General features: G+C 44.3%; 1 protein-coding gene across 1 annotated transcript in view; it reads left to right on the top strand.

The window, feature by feature from the left end:
• Positions 1-3,601: 3,601 nt before the first annotated feature.
• Positions 3,602-17,536, top strand: part of WDFY1 (WD repeat and FYVE domain containing 1) — a 46,707-nt gene continuing 32,772 nt past the window's right edge. Inside the window, exon 1 of the mRNA XM_026491824.4 lies at positions 3,602-3,951. Within this exon, the coding sequence (XP_026347609.1) occupies positions 3,815-3,951 (137 nt within the window). The 5' untranslated portion in view covers positions 3,602-3,814. The remainder of the gene's footprint in view (positions 3,952-17,536) is intronic.

Genomic DNA, 17,536 nt, shown 5'->3' with positions numbered 1-17,536 from the left:
GTCAATACGTATTTAGTCATAAGAATTACAGACCATCAATCCAGTCACTATTTAGGAGCAAATATTTGCTCAGCTTGTCTCCAGAAGCCTTTAGACTAAGGGATATTGACATAACCAAAATTCTAAATTTCTAACAGTACAAACTTTTTAAAGTATCCCCGCCCCCCGGCAAAAAAAGACTGGAAAAAAGTACAGCAAAATGAGAGGAGTGGAATTATAAGTCTTTTTTTCCCCTTTATCTTCCACTCTTCAGTGGAAACTTTCCTACTAAACTGTCAATATAAATGTTTTTGATATTAGTTCACAAAAGGAAGACTTCTCTGAATTGCCAATTTTGAGTTGCATGCTGAACATCTAGACCCCCAAAGGGCACCTCTTTCTGTGGTCTCCTTGTTCATGGCATCAGTGTCCCCCACTCTAGTTACCCAATTTGGCCTCCTATGTCTTCAATTATTCCTATTTCCACAAACACCCTCTTTTGTCCAGGTGCCACGTCCTTTTACAGTTTATTTTCACAGCGGCTACCTGAGGGCAATCCTTAGCTCCTTGCCGGACCTCCAAACACATCTTGCACCTTCCTCTCTTCCCTAGACACAGTACATCTTCATTCATCTCCCTGAAATGCAGACCCAGGCATGTTACTCCTTAGCTTAAGTATCTCTAATGTTAGGCTCTGGCAAAGATTCTCCCCCTGACCCAACTTTAGTCGGGCCCCCCTAAGCCCTCGGAATCCAAAACCGAACTGCCTGTCTTCTTGCCCAAACACCTTCCCCAGATTGGTAAAAGGGCAGCTCCATTCCTCCAGTTGGTCATGCCACAAATCCTGACTCCTCTTTCTTTCATACCCCACGTCCAACAAAGCTCATTGGCTCCACCTTCCAGAAATGTCTAGACTCCACTGTCTTCTTACCACCTGCACTGTATGCTAAGCCATCATCATCTTGTCAACCGCCTTATTTTATTGGCTTCCCTACTGACACCCTTCCCTTTTAGGACTGAAGGTAGATTAAGTTTTCTGTCTTCAAAATCCTCCACTGGCTTCCCATCTCACTTAAAGTAAAATCCGAAGTCCTTGCCATGGCCTCAGGGCTTGACATGGTCTGTCTGGTGACCCTTCTTCCTCGTCTCTCTGTACTTCTCACTCACTCTGCTCCAGCCACACTGGCTGCCCTGCCAGGCCTAGAAAACCCCAGGCATGCTCTCACCTCACGGCCTTAGCACTTGCTGTTGCTTTTCTGGAGAGAACTTCTTCCACATTTCTACATGGTTTGCTCCCTACTTTTCTTCTTGGCTCGGGTGGCACCTACTCCATGAGGCCTTCCCTCAGGCTGCATTCTCTGAAGCAGATGCCAGGACAGAGAAGGGTGTGCAGGATATTTCTTAGGAATCCACAGCTGTGAAGAGAGGCAGATATAACAGGATTCGGCAGAAGTCAGTGGCAATACAGGCCTGATGCAATCTGGGAGAGAGCTCATCAGCTTGCCTTGCACCAGACTGACATGGCCAGGCCTTTATATTCCTCTCTTAGTTACTGAATTTGGGATGCCCCATGTAGGGCATGGCTGAACCACGGTGGTTCTCTGCAGCCGAAGCAGACCCTGAGGGAGCTGCAAGCCAAGAGTGTCTGCTGACCTCCTCCCTTCAATGAAGGCGGATCTGTGGAGTGCAGCTTGAAATCTGCCACACCATCTTGTTTAAAATTGCATTACCCTTTATCGTCCCTATCACCCTTCGCGGTTTTTTTTTCCCCCACAGCACTTAACACCTTCTAATATACTATATAATTTAGTTATTTATTTTATTATCTGGTTCTTTCCTTGGAATATACTTTCTTTTTTTTTTTTTTTTTGAAGATTTTATTTATTTATTTTGACAGAGAGAGACAGCCAGCGAGAGAGGGAACACAAGCAGGGGGAGTGGGAGAGGAAGAAGCAGGCTCCCAGCGGAGGAGCCCGATGTGGGACTCGATCCTGGAACGCCAGGATCACGCCCTGAGCCGAAGGCAGCCGCCTAATGACTGCGCTACCCAGGCGCCCCTGGAATATACTTTCTAATGGTAGAGTGATTTTTTGCTTTGGGGCACAGCTGCATTTAAAATGGTGCCTGGCTCATAGCAGGCACTCGATAAATATTTGTTGTTTGAAAATGTCATTCAGCAGCCTGTCTAGTCATCACAGTGTAAAAGCCTTTCAAGAACCATGTCTTATTCATCTTGTCAGCATACGGTGCTTAGTAGGTATACATGTTTGTTGAATAAATGAATAAATGCACGAATGACTGTTATGTGAAACACATGTGTGATTTAAAATTCATTAGTTATATTAAAAAATAACGAGAAACAGGTAACATTAATTTTTAAAATACCTAACTCAATATATCTAAATTTTACCATTTCAACATGTAACCAATATGAAAATCATTAATGAAATATCTTTTTGTTTTGTTTCGTACTAAGTATTTAATATTCGGTGTGTATTTTGCACTCATACCATAACTCAATTTGGACTAATCACATTTTAAGTGCTGGATAGCCCTGTGTATGGCACAGCTCTATTGGAATTCTGCAATTTATGAGTCAGAATAATACAGTGTGTGTGTCTGGGGGGAGTGTGGGTTGGAGAGAGAGGTCTCTGGAGTCAATGATTTTCTGGGTCCCCATGATGACCCTTTAACTCAGTAGCTACTGATGTGCTCCAGCCAAAAACCACCAGGAACACACTTGTAGTTGAACGTGTTGGGTTGGTTGCTTATTGGCAGGAGAAGGCGTATCATGGGCATTGGTGATTGAAAGAACTTATTGTGGGATTTAAGTTTGTATTAGGTGATTTTAGGGAGGGTTTAAGGAAAAAAGGCTTTCTTCTGGACGGGACTGGATGCTATCAGGAAATGGGGATAATTCTATGATTGGAGGTTTTAATTTTGTCTAGAGGGAGGAAGACTAGGCAGAGGCTAATGCTGTAATTGGTAAATAAATAGGAGTCACTCTTATTCGCCAGAATAGAGGGATGTTTGTTCATTTTTGTGGCTGGAACAATTTCATGTTTTGCTGTGTTTATCTATGATTATGGAGTGGCATTGTCTAGTGTTTATGTTCCGCAAGAACCAGCTGTGAGCACCGGGCCAGCTCCCAGCAACGCAGACGCCTGGCTCATACTACCAAGCCAGCTCCTGGAGTTCCAGGGGTGCTTTTCTCTAATAGCTGTGCGACCTTAAGCAAGTGATTTAACTTCTCCGTGGTCCGGTTTTCTCGTCTCTAAAATGAGAATACAAGAGCACATATCTCTCCATTTCTTAAAGTTGTTATCAACATTAAATAAGACAATCCGTGTAAAGAAACTGGGATAGCGTCTGGTATATAGTCACCACTCAATGAGTGTCACTGACTGTCTTTCAAGGATCTAAACTGCACTATATTTTTTTCACACTTCCAACATCTCGGAACGTCTTCCAAACAATGGCTTCTTAGAATAAACACAATGTAGTATTATTAATTCCAGATGGCTCTTGTTTGCAGGACAAGTCCTCGTCCTTTCCGACTGCTCAATCCATTCCTGGGTGAATGCCTTCACCTTTCAACCTTTCTCATGTTCCCAGTCCGGGGCAGACGCCCTCTGGGGCCCTCTCCCGTCCTCCGAGTTTTGGCTGCGCGGCTTCCCCAGGCAATACGGGCTCGGGCGACAGCACTCGGGAGCTTACGGCGGCGCGGCGCCCACGCGGCCCCGGGAGCCGGAGCAGAACCGGCGCGTCCCCGCCCGCCCGCCCGGCCATCAGCTGATGGGCCGCCCGCCGGGGAGGCTGCTACCGCCGCGCGAACATGGCGGCCGAGATCCACTCCAGGCCGCAGAGCAGCCGTCCGGTGCTGCTGAGCAAGATCGAGGGGCATCAGGACGCCGTCACGGCGGCGCTGCTCATCCCCAAGGAGGACGGCGTCATCACGGCCAGCGAGGACAGGTAAGGGCCGACGGGTGGTGGACTGCCAAGGCGCGATTGGGACGGCCCGTACTCCCGCCGGCGACGGGGTGTGGGGGCAGTGGGGTCGGCGGCCTCGTCCCTGTCCGCGTAGAGTAGGCGTCGGCCCCGGGGATCTCGCCGCCCCCATCCAGTCCGGGACCTTCACCCTCTAGCTCGGGACCCTGGTCCCACCGCGCCCCTCCGGACCGCCCTGCGGTCCTACTGCGTCCTTCCAGCCCGGGACCCCTGTCCCAGTAGTGCGCCCTTTCAGTCAGGAACCCCCACCGCGCCACCATATAGCTCGGGATCCTCTCCCCTTCCAGCCTGGGACTCCGGACCCGCCCCTCAGCGGGGGACCCCCGTCCCCTTGAGCCCCTCCGGTCAGTGACCCCCACGCGCCTGTCTAGCTCCGGATCCTCGCCCCTTCCAGCCTGGCAACCCCAGTCCCATCGCGCCCCTTCCAGCCCGGGAACCCCGTCCCTGCTCTCCTTTGTGGGGTTTTGCTTGCTCCTCGAAAGCGTCGCGATCTCTGTGGGGCGGGGGTGGGGGGGTGCTTCGCACTCCGCGGTAGGTTCCAAGCCTCGGAGCCAGGAGCACTGGAGGCAGGTTACCGCGGGTCCTGGTGCCAGGGATTCCCTTCTCTTAACAGACCTCTGGGGGCTTTCACTCTCTTACTTCTGCTTTACTCTGGGGTTGACAACTCTTTTCGCGCAACACCAACTCCCTAGATCAGTTATTTTTTTACAGCTGCCAGATCCATCTGAACTCTTTTTATTTACTACATAGTTGTTGGTTTGTTTGTTTGTTTTCGTAAAAGAGACTTATTTTTGAAAAGGTTGGGTGCTTTTATTTTAAAGAAAAATTTATTTTTCACCGTTAACGGCAAACCAGTATGACTTGCCATAAAGAATTAAACTCATAGCTAAAGCATGTTTCTGTGCACCTAAAGTCATCTCTTTCCAGCTCCTTGGTCTGCCCAGGGCTGTGTGATTGGATTGCAGAGATATTATTTGTTTTAAAAACCTTAGTGTTTTTAAAACCCTAAACGTTTAAAAGGTTCGTGGCTTTACGGTGGAAATGTGGAGGAAAAGACTGCTGTTTGCTGAGTGAAATTGTGTTTCCTTGCTACAATGAGTGCTCTTAAATGGTGATATTCCAAAAGTCATAAAGGCCTTCTGCAAGATGGAACGTACTTGCTGTCCCCTTAGAGCTGACAGCATAGACCATCCTTTTGTAGTTGAAGCTTTTGAGGGCCTGTCCTGATTGGGAACAGAAAACCTAAAGCCCCCAGTGCCTACTTGACCTTTGTATTTTGCTTTTTGAGTCGGTTTGTTGTGAGCAGGCGGTAGTCTTTCCAGCTCATTTGCATGTAGCTGACCTCAAAGGGGGTGGGGAGTGATTGGAAGGACCTGGGTGCTGGTGTGCAGAAGCAGTAAGGGAAAAGGAGAAGGGGATGCATGGGCCACAGGGAGAAGAAGGGAATGTGGAAAAAAAGGGCAAAGGACACAATAATGATATTTGCATGATATGAACTTAGATGCAGATAACATTTTATAAAACTTAGTTATCTTATTCAGTAAAATATCTTATCCGTGACTCATGCATATTGGGTAGATTGCTGAATATTTGAAATTACTGTCCAGGAGCAGTGCTGATAAATGTTTTATGGGAAGTAATTACTTAGCTGCTCTGGGACTGAAATGTTCTGGGGGAGCCTTAGATCAGCTCATTTTTTCACTGGGGCCCAGTAGGGCCCTGGCTGATGACAGGACCAGGAGAGGGTTGGAGCCTTGTGTTTCTAATTTGTGTTTCGGGTCCCTGGAGCTTCCTTGAAGGTAGGACATTTTTGAGCAGGTGCCTTACTTTATGGGATTTATGAAAGCACGTGGCTGTGGGTTTTTTTTTGTTGTTGGATGTGGTGGTGCGTCTTTACACTGTCATAGATACGTGTCATATACTTCAATTATTCATTCATGCATTCGTATATTCATTCATTCATAGATTTAGAAATACTGTACCTATTGAGTGCCAGGCTCAGGGAATACAAGAGGGATCAAAAGTCACAGCATCTGCCCTCCTGACTTCCGATTCATTGATTTTTATGGCCCTTGACCTGATGAAACCAGCATATTAGGGAAACAGAACACTGACTGCCCTTAATCATCAAACAGGTACTTATTAGATACTGTGGGCTGGACCTGTGGGGTAGAAAGACAGTGACGCCAAAATCTCTGTTTCCAAAGGGCTGGACAGACTGGTGAAGAGATGCCCCTGTGATCTCAGCTTCCAGGGTATTGGGGAGACACAGAGGAAAGAGTGTCCTCAAGGGCCAGGGTTTAAGGACAGCCTTGGGAGATGTCACTGGATAGAGGAGTGGGCTGTGTGAAGGAAGGAGGGTGCACAGCCCTGTGGCAGGCAGATGGAAAGAACAGGAGGCAATAGAGGACCACAGTTACTTCTAGCTGACCTGATCAAAGGGTGTATGAGTGGCCATGGCAGGGGAGAGTCCTGAGAGCTGGAAGGCCTAGTGTCCAGTTTTGGAAGGGCCTTCCCTGTGCACCACTCTTGGGAATTTGACTTTAGTCTGCATGTAGTGAGGAACCATCAAAGAATTCAAAGTAAGTGACATGATGAAAGTTTATACTTTGGAAATAACAATGGCTAACCTTTTAAAAGTCCCTTCTCTCTATCCATCCAGAACCTTTTAAAAGTCCCTTCTCTCTATCCATCCATCCCCACCTATGTACGTGGCTGCATCCAGTCCTCACACCCCCTACCCCCCCCCCCCCGCCGTGAGGGGGGGAGTACAGTCACTACCCTTATCAGTAGCTCCAAAATTCAGTGTATTCTAAAAGTCAAAGGTGGGTTGGTTTGTGTGTTTGTAAACTGGGCCTGAAAACTTACTGATGCTAAAACTTGCCCTGAAGAGACAAGACTGCTTGTAATCTTTATTTATCCCGTGCAGTGTGAGTGCTCGTGCGTTCTCCTGCAGAAGCAGCGGTGCGTGTAACTGCAGGTGCTGTCCCCAGGCCCCGCTGGGGGTGTTCTAGAACAGAAGGTGGGCATATGCATCCTATTGCAGCGGGCCTTTGACGGTTTAGGAAACGGAGGCACAAAGGATACTGCAGTCACTCCCCCAGGCCTCGTAGCTACTGATTGGACTAAGATTGAACCCAGGTCTGAATCGGAGACTCTAGTTCTTTCTGCCATGCGTGCAGTTGTGCTGCACATGGGAAGAAACCGTATCCAGGCAGCATCTGTCAACGATTGACTGTCCAGGAGCAGGTGTAAAATGATAGGATTCTACCTTTTGCTGTGATTTAGTTATCCTTCCTTCTTTTAGTTTTCAGGGTTTTGTTTTGTTTAAACAAAGCTTCTACCTTTTCTGTATAACTTCTGCTTTAATGCTCAGAACAGTACTAACATTTAAAGTAGGCTCCAGCTGAAGTTAATTCGTTTTATAAAAGCTAAAAGCAGTGAGAACTGGCTCAAGAGTGTTCTGAGAGAAAAAGTGAAAGATGTGAGGGTCACCTGAAGTTAGTGTCCATTTTTCTAAATGAGGCCAGTGGTTTGCAAGGAGGGGTGATTTTGGCCCACAGGGCCATTTGGCAGGATCTGGAGACCTTTTGGTGTCAGGACTACAGGAGGGTGTTGCTGGCATCAGTGGGTAGAGGCCAGAGATGCTGCTCCGTGTCCTATAACGCACAGGACAGTAAGTACCGCACAGAGAGAAGTACCAGCTCCAGATGTCGGGAGCGCCGTGGTTGAGACACCCTGGTTTAGGCTGCATGTACCTATTTATCCGGTCTTTCTAGACGGTGGTTCACATACCTGAGCACATATCAGCTTCCGATTCAGTGAGGCTGGGGTGGGGCCTGAGAGTTGGCATTTCTTCCAAGTTCCCAGTGATGTGGATGCTGTTCTTGCTGGTCCAGGAACCCCACTTTGAGAACTACTTTCTACGAGAGAGTTACTCGTCATGGTGCTTGCCTGTGCAAGCCCACTGGGAGCGAGCACTTTATACTTCGTCCTCTTTTCTGTCAGTTTCCGGGATGTATTTGCCTGGAGTCATTTACATGTTCCCATCGATTTCCCATTAAAACCAAACTGTGTAAGACAAATCTGAATACACACGATCCCCTCAAAGGGTATTAAACCCACGTGGAATACCGAGCCTAATTCCGTCGGCCTGGAGTCCCTGGGAATGGTTTGGGCAGCGAGCTTGGTGGTCTGATCCGAAACCGTCAGAGTTCCTGTGCCACAAAGGGTTAACAGAAAATGGCAACTTCTCTCTTGTGTGCCTTCACCTAGATTTTGTTAGAGTCATAATTACCCCAAACTCTTTTGTTACACGAGACCTGAATTTGTGTTTTTAACTTTAGTTTGCAGTTGCCTGAACTTGGGAACCGGCATTTTTCAGCATGCCAACAAGTATGCTACGTTTGTAAAACTTAAAAAAAAAAAAAAAAGTTTTGAATCAGTAAAGTAGGACTGTCTCTCTCTCTAGTCAGGAAACTCTAAAAATAGAAGTACTAACCTGAGTGGTAAGTTGAAGAACTTGAACTACAGCAATCATTTTCCTGATAGTGGGAACAGAAAACGAGACTCAGCTTTCCGAACAAAACTGAAATGTGGTAAGACCACGGGAAACCCATTCCCTGGACACGTTTGCCTTTTGACTTTTTTTTTTTTTTTTGCTGTGGACTGCACCAAAAATTTCATAAAAGAAAGCAGAAGGATAGAATTTTTAAAAGAAAAAATTGTATGAAAAAGCCTTAGAAATAAGGCTGCGGTCTTGCCGTCTTCGTTTTTGGAAAACAGTTGGAGGACAAGCGTGCTTATGCTGCTGCATCAGGGGCCCGGAGGCCACGGTGGTGCTCAGTTGCCTGGCCGAAGTCAAGCAAAGGCAGATCTGCTGTGTTTTGCAATATTGTAGGATATTGCACTTCGGCTGGTAAACAGTAACAATTAGAGAAATCCAACTTTTAACGTATTTGGGTAGCATCTGCTTTTCTTTCTTTCTTTTTTTAAAAATTTTATTTATTATTTCTGTGATAGACAGCCAGCGAGAGAGGGAACACAGCAGGGGAGTGGGAGAGGAAGAAGCAGGCTCCCAGCGGAGGAGCCTGATGTGGGACTCGATCCCGGAACGCCGGGATCACGCCCTGAGCGGAAGGCAGACGCTTAACGACTGCGCTACCCAGGCGCCCCCAGCATCTGCTTTTCTTGCTGCTGTTATACCAGCTATTTACTCTGATATACTTGTTTCCTTTCCGACATTTTTAAGCGTATTAAGGTAGTTTGAGGGAAAAATTATATATTTGCTAACTGTTCGCGTGGAAGCAATTTTGCATCAACAACTTGATTTTTAAGTGTTATGCTTAGGGGAAAACCTGCCATAGCTGGAAGCTGTTGACTTTTACAGAAACCCAGGGTGTTAACTGCTGTGTTTTTGTTGTCACACAGTGCCTAAAAGTAGATTCTGATTTGTGTTAGAAAATAAAAGGAAGAAGTGAGAAGGCAGGAAGCATTTATTCCTCTGTGGTTGGAATGGCCCTTCATTGTGAAGATCATTTTCTTATCGCATAGTCGAGAGCAGACTCTGGATCCAGAATGCCTGCATTTGAATCCCAGCCGCGTGACCGTGGGCAGGTTGCTTATTCTCTCTGTGCCACACTCATCTGTAAAATGGGGACAGTACCTACCTCAAGGTTTTGTGAGAATTGGATTAATTAAGATGCAAAGTGCATTGAACAGTGCCCAGCACAGGGAAAGCACTGTGTATGTGTTGGCTACTATTATTTCCCATGGAATAATTTTAATCTCAACAAAAGCTAAAGATGTCTGCTTTATGTGTGTGTAAATAAAACAATTTTTTTCTGTATGAAGTAGGACAATAACCATTTTGAAAGTCACTTACAAACCTAAGTTCTTGTAACTATCTTTGGGTTGTGTCTTCTCATCATTTCCATATTGGTCACAAGTCATGTCAGGCATGAGTTTTCCATTATAAAATCTTTGCCCTGCTGTGTTCCGGGGGCCCCAAGACCACCCCTCAGTTTGTTGATTCATTAGGAGGACTGCCAACATACAGTCGTCCTCAGGGCCATGATTTATTACGGCAAAGGGACACAAACAGAATCGGTGGGAGGAAAGGTATGGGGTGAAGTCCAGAGGAAAGCAGCGTGAGCTTCCGTGAGTCCTTGCCCTGTGGAGAGTCACACAGGAAGTGCTCCATTCCTCCAGCACTGAGTTATGACCACATGCGTAAAATATTGTCTCCCAGGAGACTCATTAGAGACTCTGTCCCCACTGCTTTTATTAGGGGCTGGTCATGTAGGTACCCTCTGCCTGGCACTTGCCAACAGTCCAGACTCCCACAAGGAAAGCAGGTGTTCAGTGGTCTCTCAACTGTTTGAGGGAATCAATAAACAGACCTGGTAGGAAGAAAGAAGCGTGGAACAGAATTGGAAACAAGGCTACTCTTCCTTACTGCCTCAAACTCTGCTTTTGGGGGGTTGGTTTAACGTTGTGTTTCGAGACACGTAGGCTATGGATAGAGTTTGAACTTTTTTGGTAAGTTAAGAAAGTGTTGCATGGGCCCTACGTGGACGGCATCCTGCCTGGATTGTTCCTGCCGCTAGAGGTTCTGATGGCTTTTAGCCTTCTTGCTGGCACAGAGGTCACAAAAAATCATTTTGATGCTGACGGTGAACAGGTAACAGCAGGAAGGTTCCTCAAGTGAAAAAGAAAACATCTGCAAGTAGAAAACCATCCGTCTGGCTTCTGGAGGGGCATTCCTCATTTAGGAGCTGGTGGAGATGCCTCGTAAGTGGCCTTCCGCTCGGGATAGAAATCTGCCTGTGTCAAAATCAGGAATCCGAGAGTCACCGTCATGGGCAGTTGAAGCTGTTCAGAATTCCTTCCCTAGACTGTAAAAGGAGTTGGAAATTTAAATTTTTCTCAGCCAATCTAATTCTCCTCGGTAAAAAGAGGCTGGTTTCCCTGCCTTTCCGTTTAGATAGTCAATTCAATAAAAATCTAGTGTTTCCCCCCTTTGTTACCAAAGGAGAAAGGCTTCTTTCTATAGCAGGAATGAAGAGGGCAGAGTTCAGGAGACTTGGCTGAAAGGAAACTGCTATTTATTTGATAAAAGCAGATTGCACTGATGACCATATCCTTTTCTTTCTCTTGTAGGCTCACATCCTAATGTTAGAGAAAGCATGGAGGCTCCTAGAACGACACATTGTGTCTGTAGCCCCTGGAGGTAGTCAGAGTAGGAAAAAATACCCTTTGCTGAAGGTAACAGAAATGTTTGGTGATTTATCAAGATATGAAATAGTATCAGCAGCCCTAAGAGTGACTAGAAAATCAGATTTCCTCAAATTTTACTATTGTAAGAATTTAAAAGAATCAGGCCTTGGGCTTAATCTGTAACGTGCTATCCTCTGTATTCTGTCTTTAATTGGTTAATTCAGTAATCCTGGTATATCAGTTTATAATGTAAAAATGGTTGAATTTCCTTCATTTAGCTGTTTTGGTTTAATTAGAGTGTTTTTTGAGAAATGTAAAAAAGGGCGCCTGGGTGGCGCAGTCAGTTGGGCGCCCACCTCTTGTTTTTAGCTCGGGTCTTGATCTCAGGGTCGTGTATTCAAGCCACGCAGTGGGCCCCACACTGGGCTCAGAGCCTACTTAAAAAAAGAAGAAAAAAGAAAAAGACCTTGTTTTAGAAATGCTGATGTGTCGGGCGAGACAGAATTTGGCCTTGGGATTTTACCAAAGGACTGGTGTGCTTTTTGAATCTATTTATCAAAGCGTGGGCATGATTTTCAAGGTAATCATACTGGAGAATAAAATGTATTGAATCCAGATGTGTGGCCTCATGGAGTTGGTTTAAAAATGATATTAATCAGTACTCCCACAAGATGCCTTCTGGTTTGCAGGCCAGTGCTTTTCACAAGAAGAACCATGCTTGGAATCAATCTTCGTTCCTCCTCTTTCTAGCTTAAACAGATGAGGCTTTATAGACTTGGTGATTTCTTAAAGCACATTTTTAACTTGCTTTTAATCAGCTCTTTGAGGGAGTCAAAGGGACTAGAAGAAATGAAAGGAGCTTTTCTACCTATTCTGATCATCAGGCATATCTTTGAGAAGATCACAGACTAGTCTCGCTGGAATAAATACTTCATTCTTAACCAGACCTGTGGTTTTTAGTCTTCTTTTCATGTATTTACTGTAGTGGGGTAAAAGAACATGCAGAATTTTGATCCTTGATAGGATGAAAAATATTGAATATTATTTAATTAAGAGTAATAACTTCGTTTATGCTTTACAGTAACTTCTTTAGTTTCTTGGGATTCAAGTTAGCATCTGTGCAAAGTGAGGATCCTGTCAGGTCAAAGTTAAAGTGGACTTACTTGTTTATTTAGTACTTTTAAATCCTTGATACTCAGTAAATGCCATATGCTATTTTTATGTTTTATTTTAAGGTCAGAATCATAAGTATTCTTAAAGGTATTCTAGGGGTGCCTGGGTGGCTCAGTCAGTTAAGCGTCTGCCTTGGGCTCAGCTAGTGATCCTGGGGTCCTGGATAGAGCCCTGTGTGGGACTCTTTGCACAGTGGGGAGCCTTCTTTTCCCTCTCCCTCTGCCTGCCACTCCCCCTGCTTGTGTGTGCGCGCGCTCTCTCTCTCTCCCCCCCCCTGTCAAATAAATAAATAAAATCTTAAAAAAAAAAAAGGTATTCTGTTTTTGAAAGAGCATAGTATCATTTAGTTATTGCTATGAAACAAACCACTTCAAAATTCAGTGGCTTAAAACAGCAAGTACAGTTCACTCTTGAACAACGTGGCTTTGGACTGTGCAGGCCCACTTATATGTGGATTTTTTACAGTATGGTACTATAAATGTATTTTCTTTTCCTTATGATTTTCTTAATAACTTTTTCTCTTCCCCAGCTTATTTTATTGTAAAAATAAATACCCATTAACTGATGAATGGATAAAGAAGATGTGTGTGTATGTGTATATATATTATATATATATTGGAGTGTTATATATATATATAATATATGTACATACGTGTGTGTATGTGTGTATATATAACAGAATATTTCTCCGCCATCAAAAAGAATGAGCTCTTACCATTTGCAATGACATGGATGGAGCTAGAGTGTATTATGCTAAGCAAAATAAGTCAGAGAAAGACAAATGCTGTATGATGTCACTCATTTGTGGAATTTAAGAAACAAAACAGATGAACATATGGAAAGAAAAAAAAGAGAGAGGGAAATGAACTATTAGAGACTCTTAACCATAAAGAACACACTGAGGGTGGCTGGAGGGAGGTGGGCGGGGGAGGGGCTCGATGGGGGATGGGGTGAAGGAGAGCACTTGTGATGAGCCCTGGGTATTGTATGTAAGTAATGAATCACTGAATTCTACTCCTGAAACCAATATTACACTGTATGTTAGCTAGAATTTAAATAAAAATTTGAAATAAAACAAAATACATGTTAATTGAGAAAGATTTTGTTAGAGTCACTGTTGCGATTTGGCACAGAAGTTAGGATTTCTTTGAACTAAATGAGAGCTTTGAAGTTAGACGTAGACTTTTCCACATTCTAGATTTGTTTGGAGTGAAAAAGTAATTTAATTCTTCATGTCTCCTTATTGTTTAGGGGTTATTACTTTGGAGGATAAAACGTGGAATTCTCTGAAAAGCGTTTTGTTTTTTTAATTTGTTTTACTTATTATTTACCATATAAAGCTGCTTTGTTTTGAATTACTTATTTTTGTAATGTTTTGAAATGTGAATTTTCATCATCCTCTGATAAAAGAGCAGTACAATTGGATAAAAGAACTAAACAGACTTACGTTGGTTTGTTTGATTTGGGACTTTGACTCTCCTTACCTTTGCCTCCGTGGGTATAAAATGCTGGTCTTGGCCGTCGTCTTTGCATGAGGATGTGGCATCATGTTCTCAGCCGACAGTAGCCTTTCTTGGATCCTGATGTGTTTTCTGGAATACGGGAAGTAGCTTTGTCTGCCACTGCAGTTCACTGCTGTGAACTTAGAAGTCAAGGAGGGACCCGTGTGTCCAGAGGCACAGTGGATTCCCTTGTGTCTTTCAGGCCTGGCAGCCCTGTGTCTTTTGGGGTCTTCTCTTTCCTGCCTTTCTGCATCTGATTCCTTCACCCAGTTGTGCCCCCTGCTCACTTCTCTTGGGGGGTGACATTCTCAAGGTTGTGTCCACCCGGCCCCTCTAGCCCTGGAGTCCCGGTCCGTGGGCCTGTGTCTCTGTGTTAGCTCTGGGCATCCTTGGCCCTCTGCACTGACCTCCGTGGATGCATCAGATCCCCGACTAGACTCGATGGGGGCACAACAAGCTCCAGACGCCCAGGCCTCACCCATGGCAGGAGTTTCTGTGGAAGACAGTACCAGCCTCGGAAGGAGAGCCCTCAGTGAGCGATGACCAGAGCCTCTTAGGCTCTGCCTTCCTAAAGAGAAGTGGCTGCAGCCTACTTGAAGTTGTCTCTGATTCCAGTGCTGCTCGTGCCCCGGAGCTTCGGTCCGATGCCTGTTTTACTCCTCAGCCTTGTTTGCTCTTGTTGGGAATGATTTAACGGACACATTCCCAGGGAGTGCACAGTCTTCACATTTATTTATTTATAAAATTTTATTTACTTGAAAGAGAGAGAGCATGAGTGGGGTGAGGGGCAGAGGGAGAAGTAAACTCCCCGCTGAGCAGGGAGTCCGATGCGGGGCTGGATCCCAGAACCTGGAGGTCATGACCTGAGCCGAAGGAAGCCACTTAATGAGCCCCCCGGGCGCCCCCAGTCTTCACATTTAGATAGCTGCCTTGAAGTTGAACAAATACATCCTTGAGTGCCTCAGGGCTCGGGAGGAGTTGTTTAATTGTTGGCTTGTTCTGCTTACTGAGTGGAGGTTGGGGACCCTGCGGTTCTCTGAGTCTCAGGGCTCCAGGACCCCCCAGCCCCAAAGGAGCTGAAGACCTCCACTGCTTTACGGGTGTGTTCCTTCTCTCCTACGTGTCCTATCCAGCCTGGCTCAGCCCAATTACAGTAGTTAGATTTATCATTTTACATTATGCTTTTTATTTTTTACAAAAAAATTAACATTTCATAAACATTTTCTCATGGGGTCATGGTCTTCCCAACTATTTTTAATGACCGCGTAAGCATACGAACTCAATAGCTTATCTGAACCCATGATTTTCAGAACTATTTGTAATGACTACGTAAGCTATTGAATTAATATGCCTTTAACCCATTCATTATTTAACATTTCCCCCCAGTTTTTACTCCTTTGAATAATGCTCATAGGAACTTTTTTGTAATGTGCAATTCTTTTTTTCCTATTAAATAATTTCTTCAGAATCAGTTGCCAAGCATGGAATTCCTAAATCTTTTGTTGTTGTCAGTACTATTAGTAGTAGTAGTAGCAGCAGCAATATTAGGCAGGAAACATTTTTCTCAGTACATGGAACAAATTCTCACCAGAGTTAGTTCTGATTTACAGTGCTGGCCGAAAATTACGAGAACCCTAGAAATGACATTTTATTGTTGTTTTCAGTTGTTCGTTTGCTTAGCCCTGTACAGCGATATATTTTAAACACATTTCGGTCTGAAATATTTAAAATAAAAAAATACAGTCCAACTTTGGCTTCTCCTTTATCCTGAAAATAAACGGATCATCCACCTAGCTGAAGAACGATAGACAAATACAGTGATGGTGGTGGTGGGCATCCAGTGTGGTGATGCATATAGAACATTACCGTCTAATATAGAAATACCTTTTCTCACCTACCCGTGGAAATACCGTAGCTATGTGTAAGCCCAAGCTTCTCTAACTAGGAGGGCAGAGGAGATTGGCGTAGGTAATAGTAGCATGGAGAACTCTGAAAAAATGTTATGTAGGCTCCGAAAGAAATGACACATTTCCTTTCTAAGTACCTTTTGGAAAAATATCAGACTATTGTTTTAAAACGACTTAAAAATAGAGCCTGGCAAAGGTGAACATGTTTCTGAGGTTTTGGTTTTAAGGAAAGACTTTTTTTTCAGATTGGCATGATCTTGGAATGTCAAAGAAAACCAATCCACTAAAAAAATGGCTAGAATAAGCAGCAAGCAAAGCATAAAATGAGTTTAGGTGAGTGGGTGTAAACTTGTCAAAATATTAAAGGAAAAGTTAAGCTGTTATATTTTAATTTAACTCAGAGAGAGTGGCTTCGACATTGAGCTAGGCAGAAAATATTGTGGTTTTTGTAGAAATAAAACAGTCTGATCTTGACACTCAGTGATTTTATGGTCTATTAATAACATGCTAGAGTTTTTAGTTTTGTCCTGTAAATGTTACTAAACTGTATTATTGTGTTGCTTTCAACTTAAATAGATTTTACTTCCAGTTTACTGAATAGTAAATTCTTTTGGTCTCTCGAGGCTGTTGATTTTTTTTTTTTTAATAAGCAGCCCAACTTAAGCCTATTTTTACAACCATTTATTACCCAGTCGAGACACATTCTAAACACAATACACAACAAATTCTTTTATTACTTAGTAGAAATTATACGGCTTTGTTTAATACATAGGTTCTTGGTAGTAGTGGAATGTTAGGGGTTAAAATTAACATTGTTTTGATTTAATCTTGGATATGGGAGATTTTAGCATTGTTGTGGAAGGAAGGGAAAGGGCATGGCTTGAAAAGAGATGGGACAGAATTCCAGATAGAAGATGGGAATACAGAGAGGTAGAGCTGACTGTCAAGGTCAAGTGTGTATTTGGAACTTGATTCCCAAGCAAGGATGGTCTTCTCTCAGCCTGGATGTAATCGATTTTCAGACAAAACATCACGTGAGGTAATTTACTCTTGCCAGTTTCAGCTGGTATGTCAGCTAGTGTGCGGTATGTCAGCTGGGTGCAGACCAAATTGTAATACTCACGTTGGTCGTCCAAAGGAAATAATACTGTGTTCCCAAAATGCTGGGGTCTGGGTAGTTTCCATGTTGACCTTGGGCTATTTTAAATATCATTCTGAACTTAATGAAATAAAAATTAGGCTTTTCGAAGTTAGATTTCTGGATGGCAGAGATAACCTTTAGGGTTCCCCGCTCACGGCCAATTGCTCTTCTTCCACGAGGGAAGCGTGTGCCACTAAGTCCTTCTTTGAGCTGCCTGTGCGTTCATGAGGATGTGGAATTACAGACTATAAAAATTAGAGGTCCCTTCCTACATGCTTTATTCTGATCTCCCTCTCTTAATTTTGGATGTGAACTTAGACTTCCAGAATTTACTGGCATAATACAGGTACCTGGAAAGAAAATCTGCCTGATTATCTTGCCTCGTGACCCTCGTCACATGGGAGGTAGTTTAATAGGGCTCAAAAGAAGAAACCGTGTTTGGTATTCTTGGTGTCATCAGACGTCCTGTATTAGTACCGGCTTGATTGCCAACAACAGAAATAACTCAGGCTGACTTAAGCTACTGAGAGTGTTTCTGGTAAGGATGCTGGGGTGTCTGCCTCGCGGAACCCAGACTAGGGAAACAGCTCGGTCTTGGTCATGGGGGA

Source organism: Ursus arctos, unplaced genomic scaffold (assembly GCF_023065955.2).
Source record: "Ursus arctos isolate Adak ecotype North America unplaced genomic scaffold, UrsArc2.0 scaffold_1, whole genome shotgun sequence".
Classification (NCBI taxonomy): domain Eukaryota; kingdom Metazoa; phylum Chordata; class Mammalia; order Carnivora; family Ursidae; genus Ursus; species Ursus arctos.
Note: the sequence above shows the minus strand (reverse complement) of the source record. Positions and strands in the feature narration are given on the sequence as shown.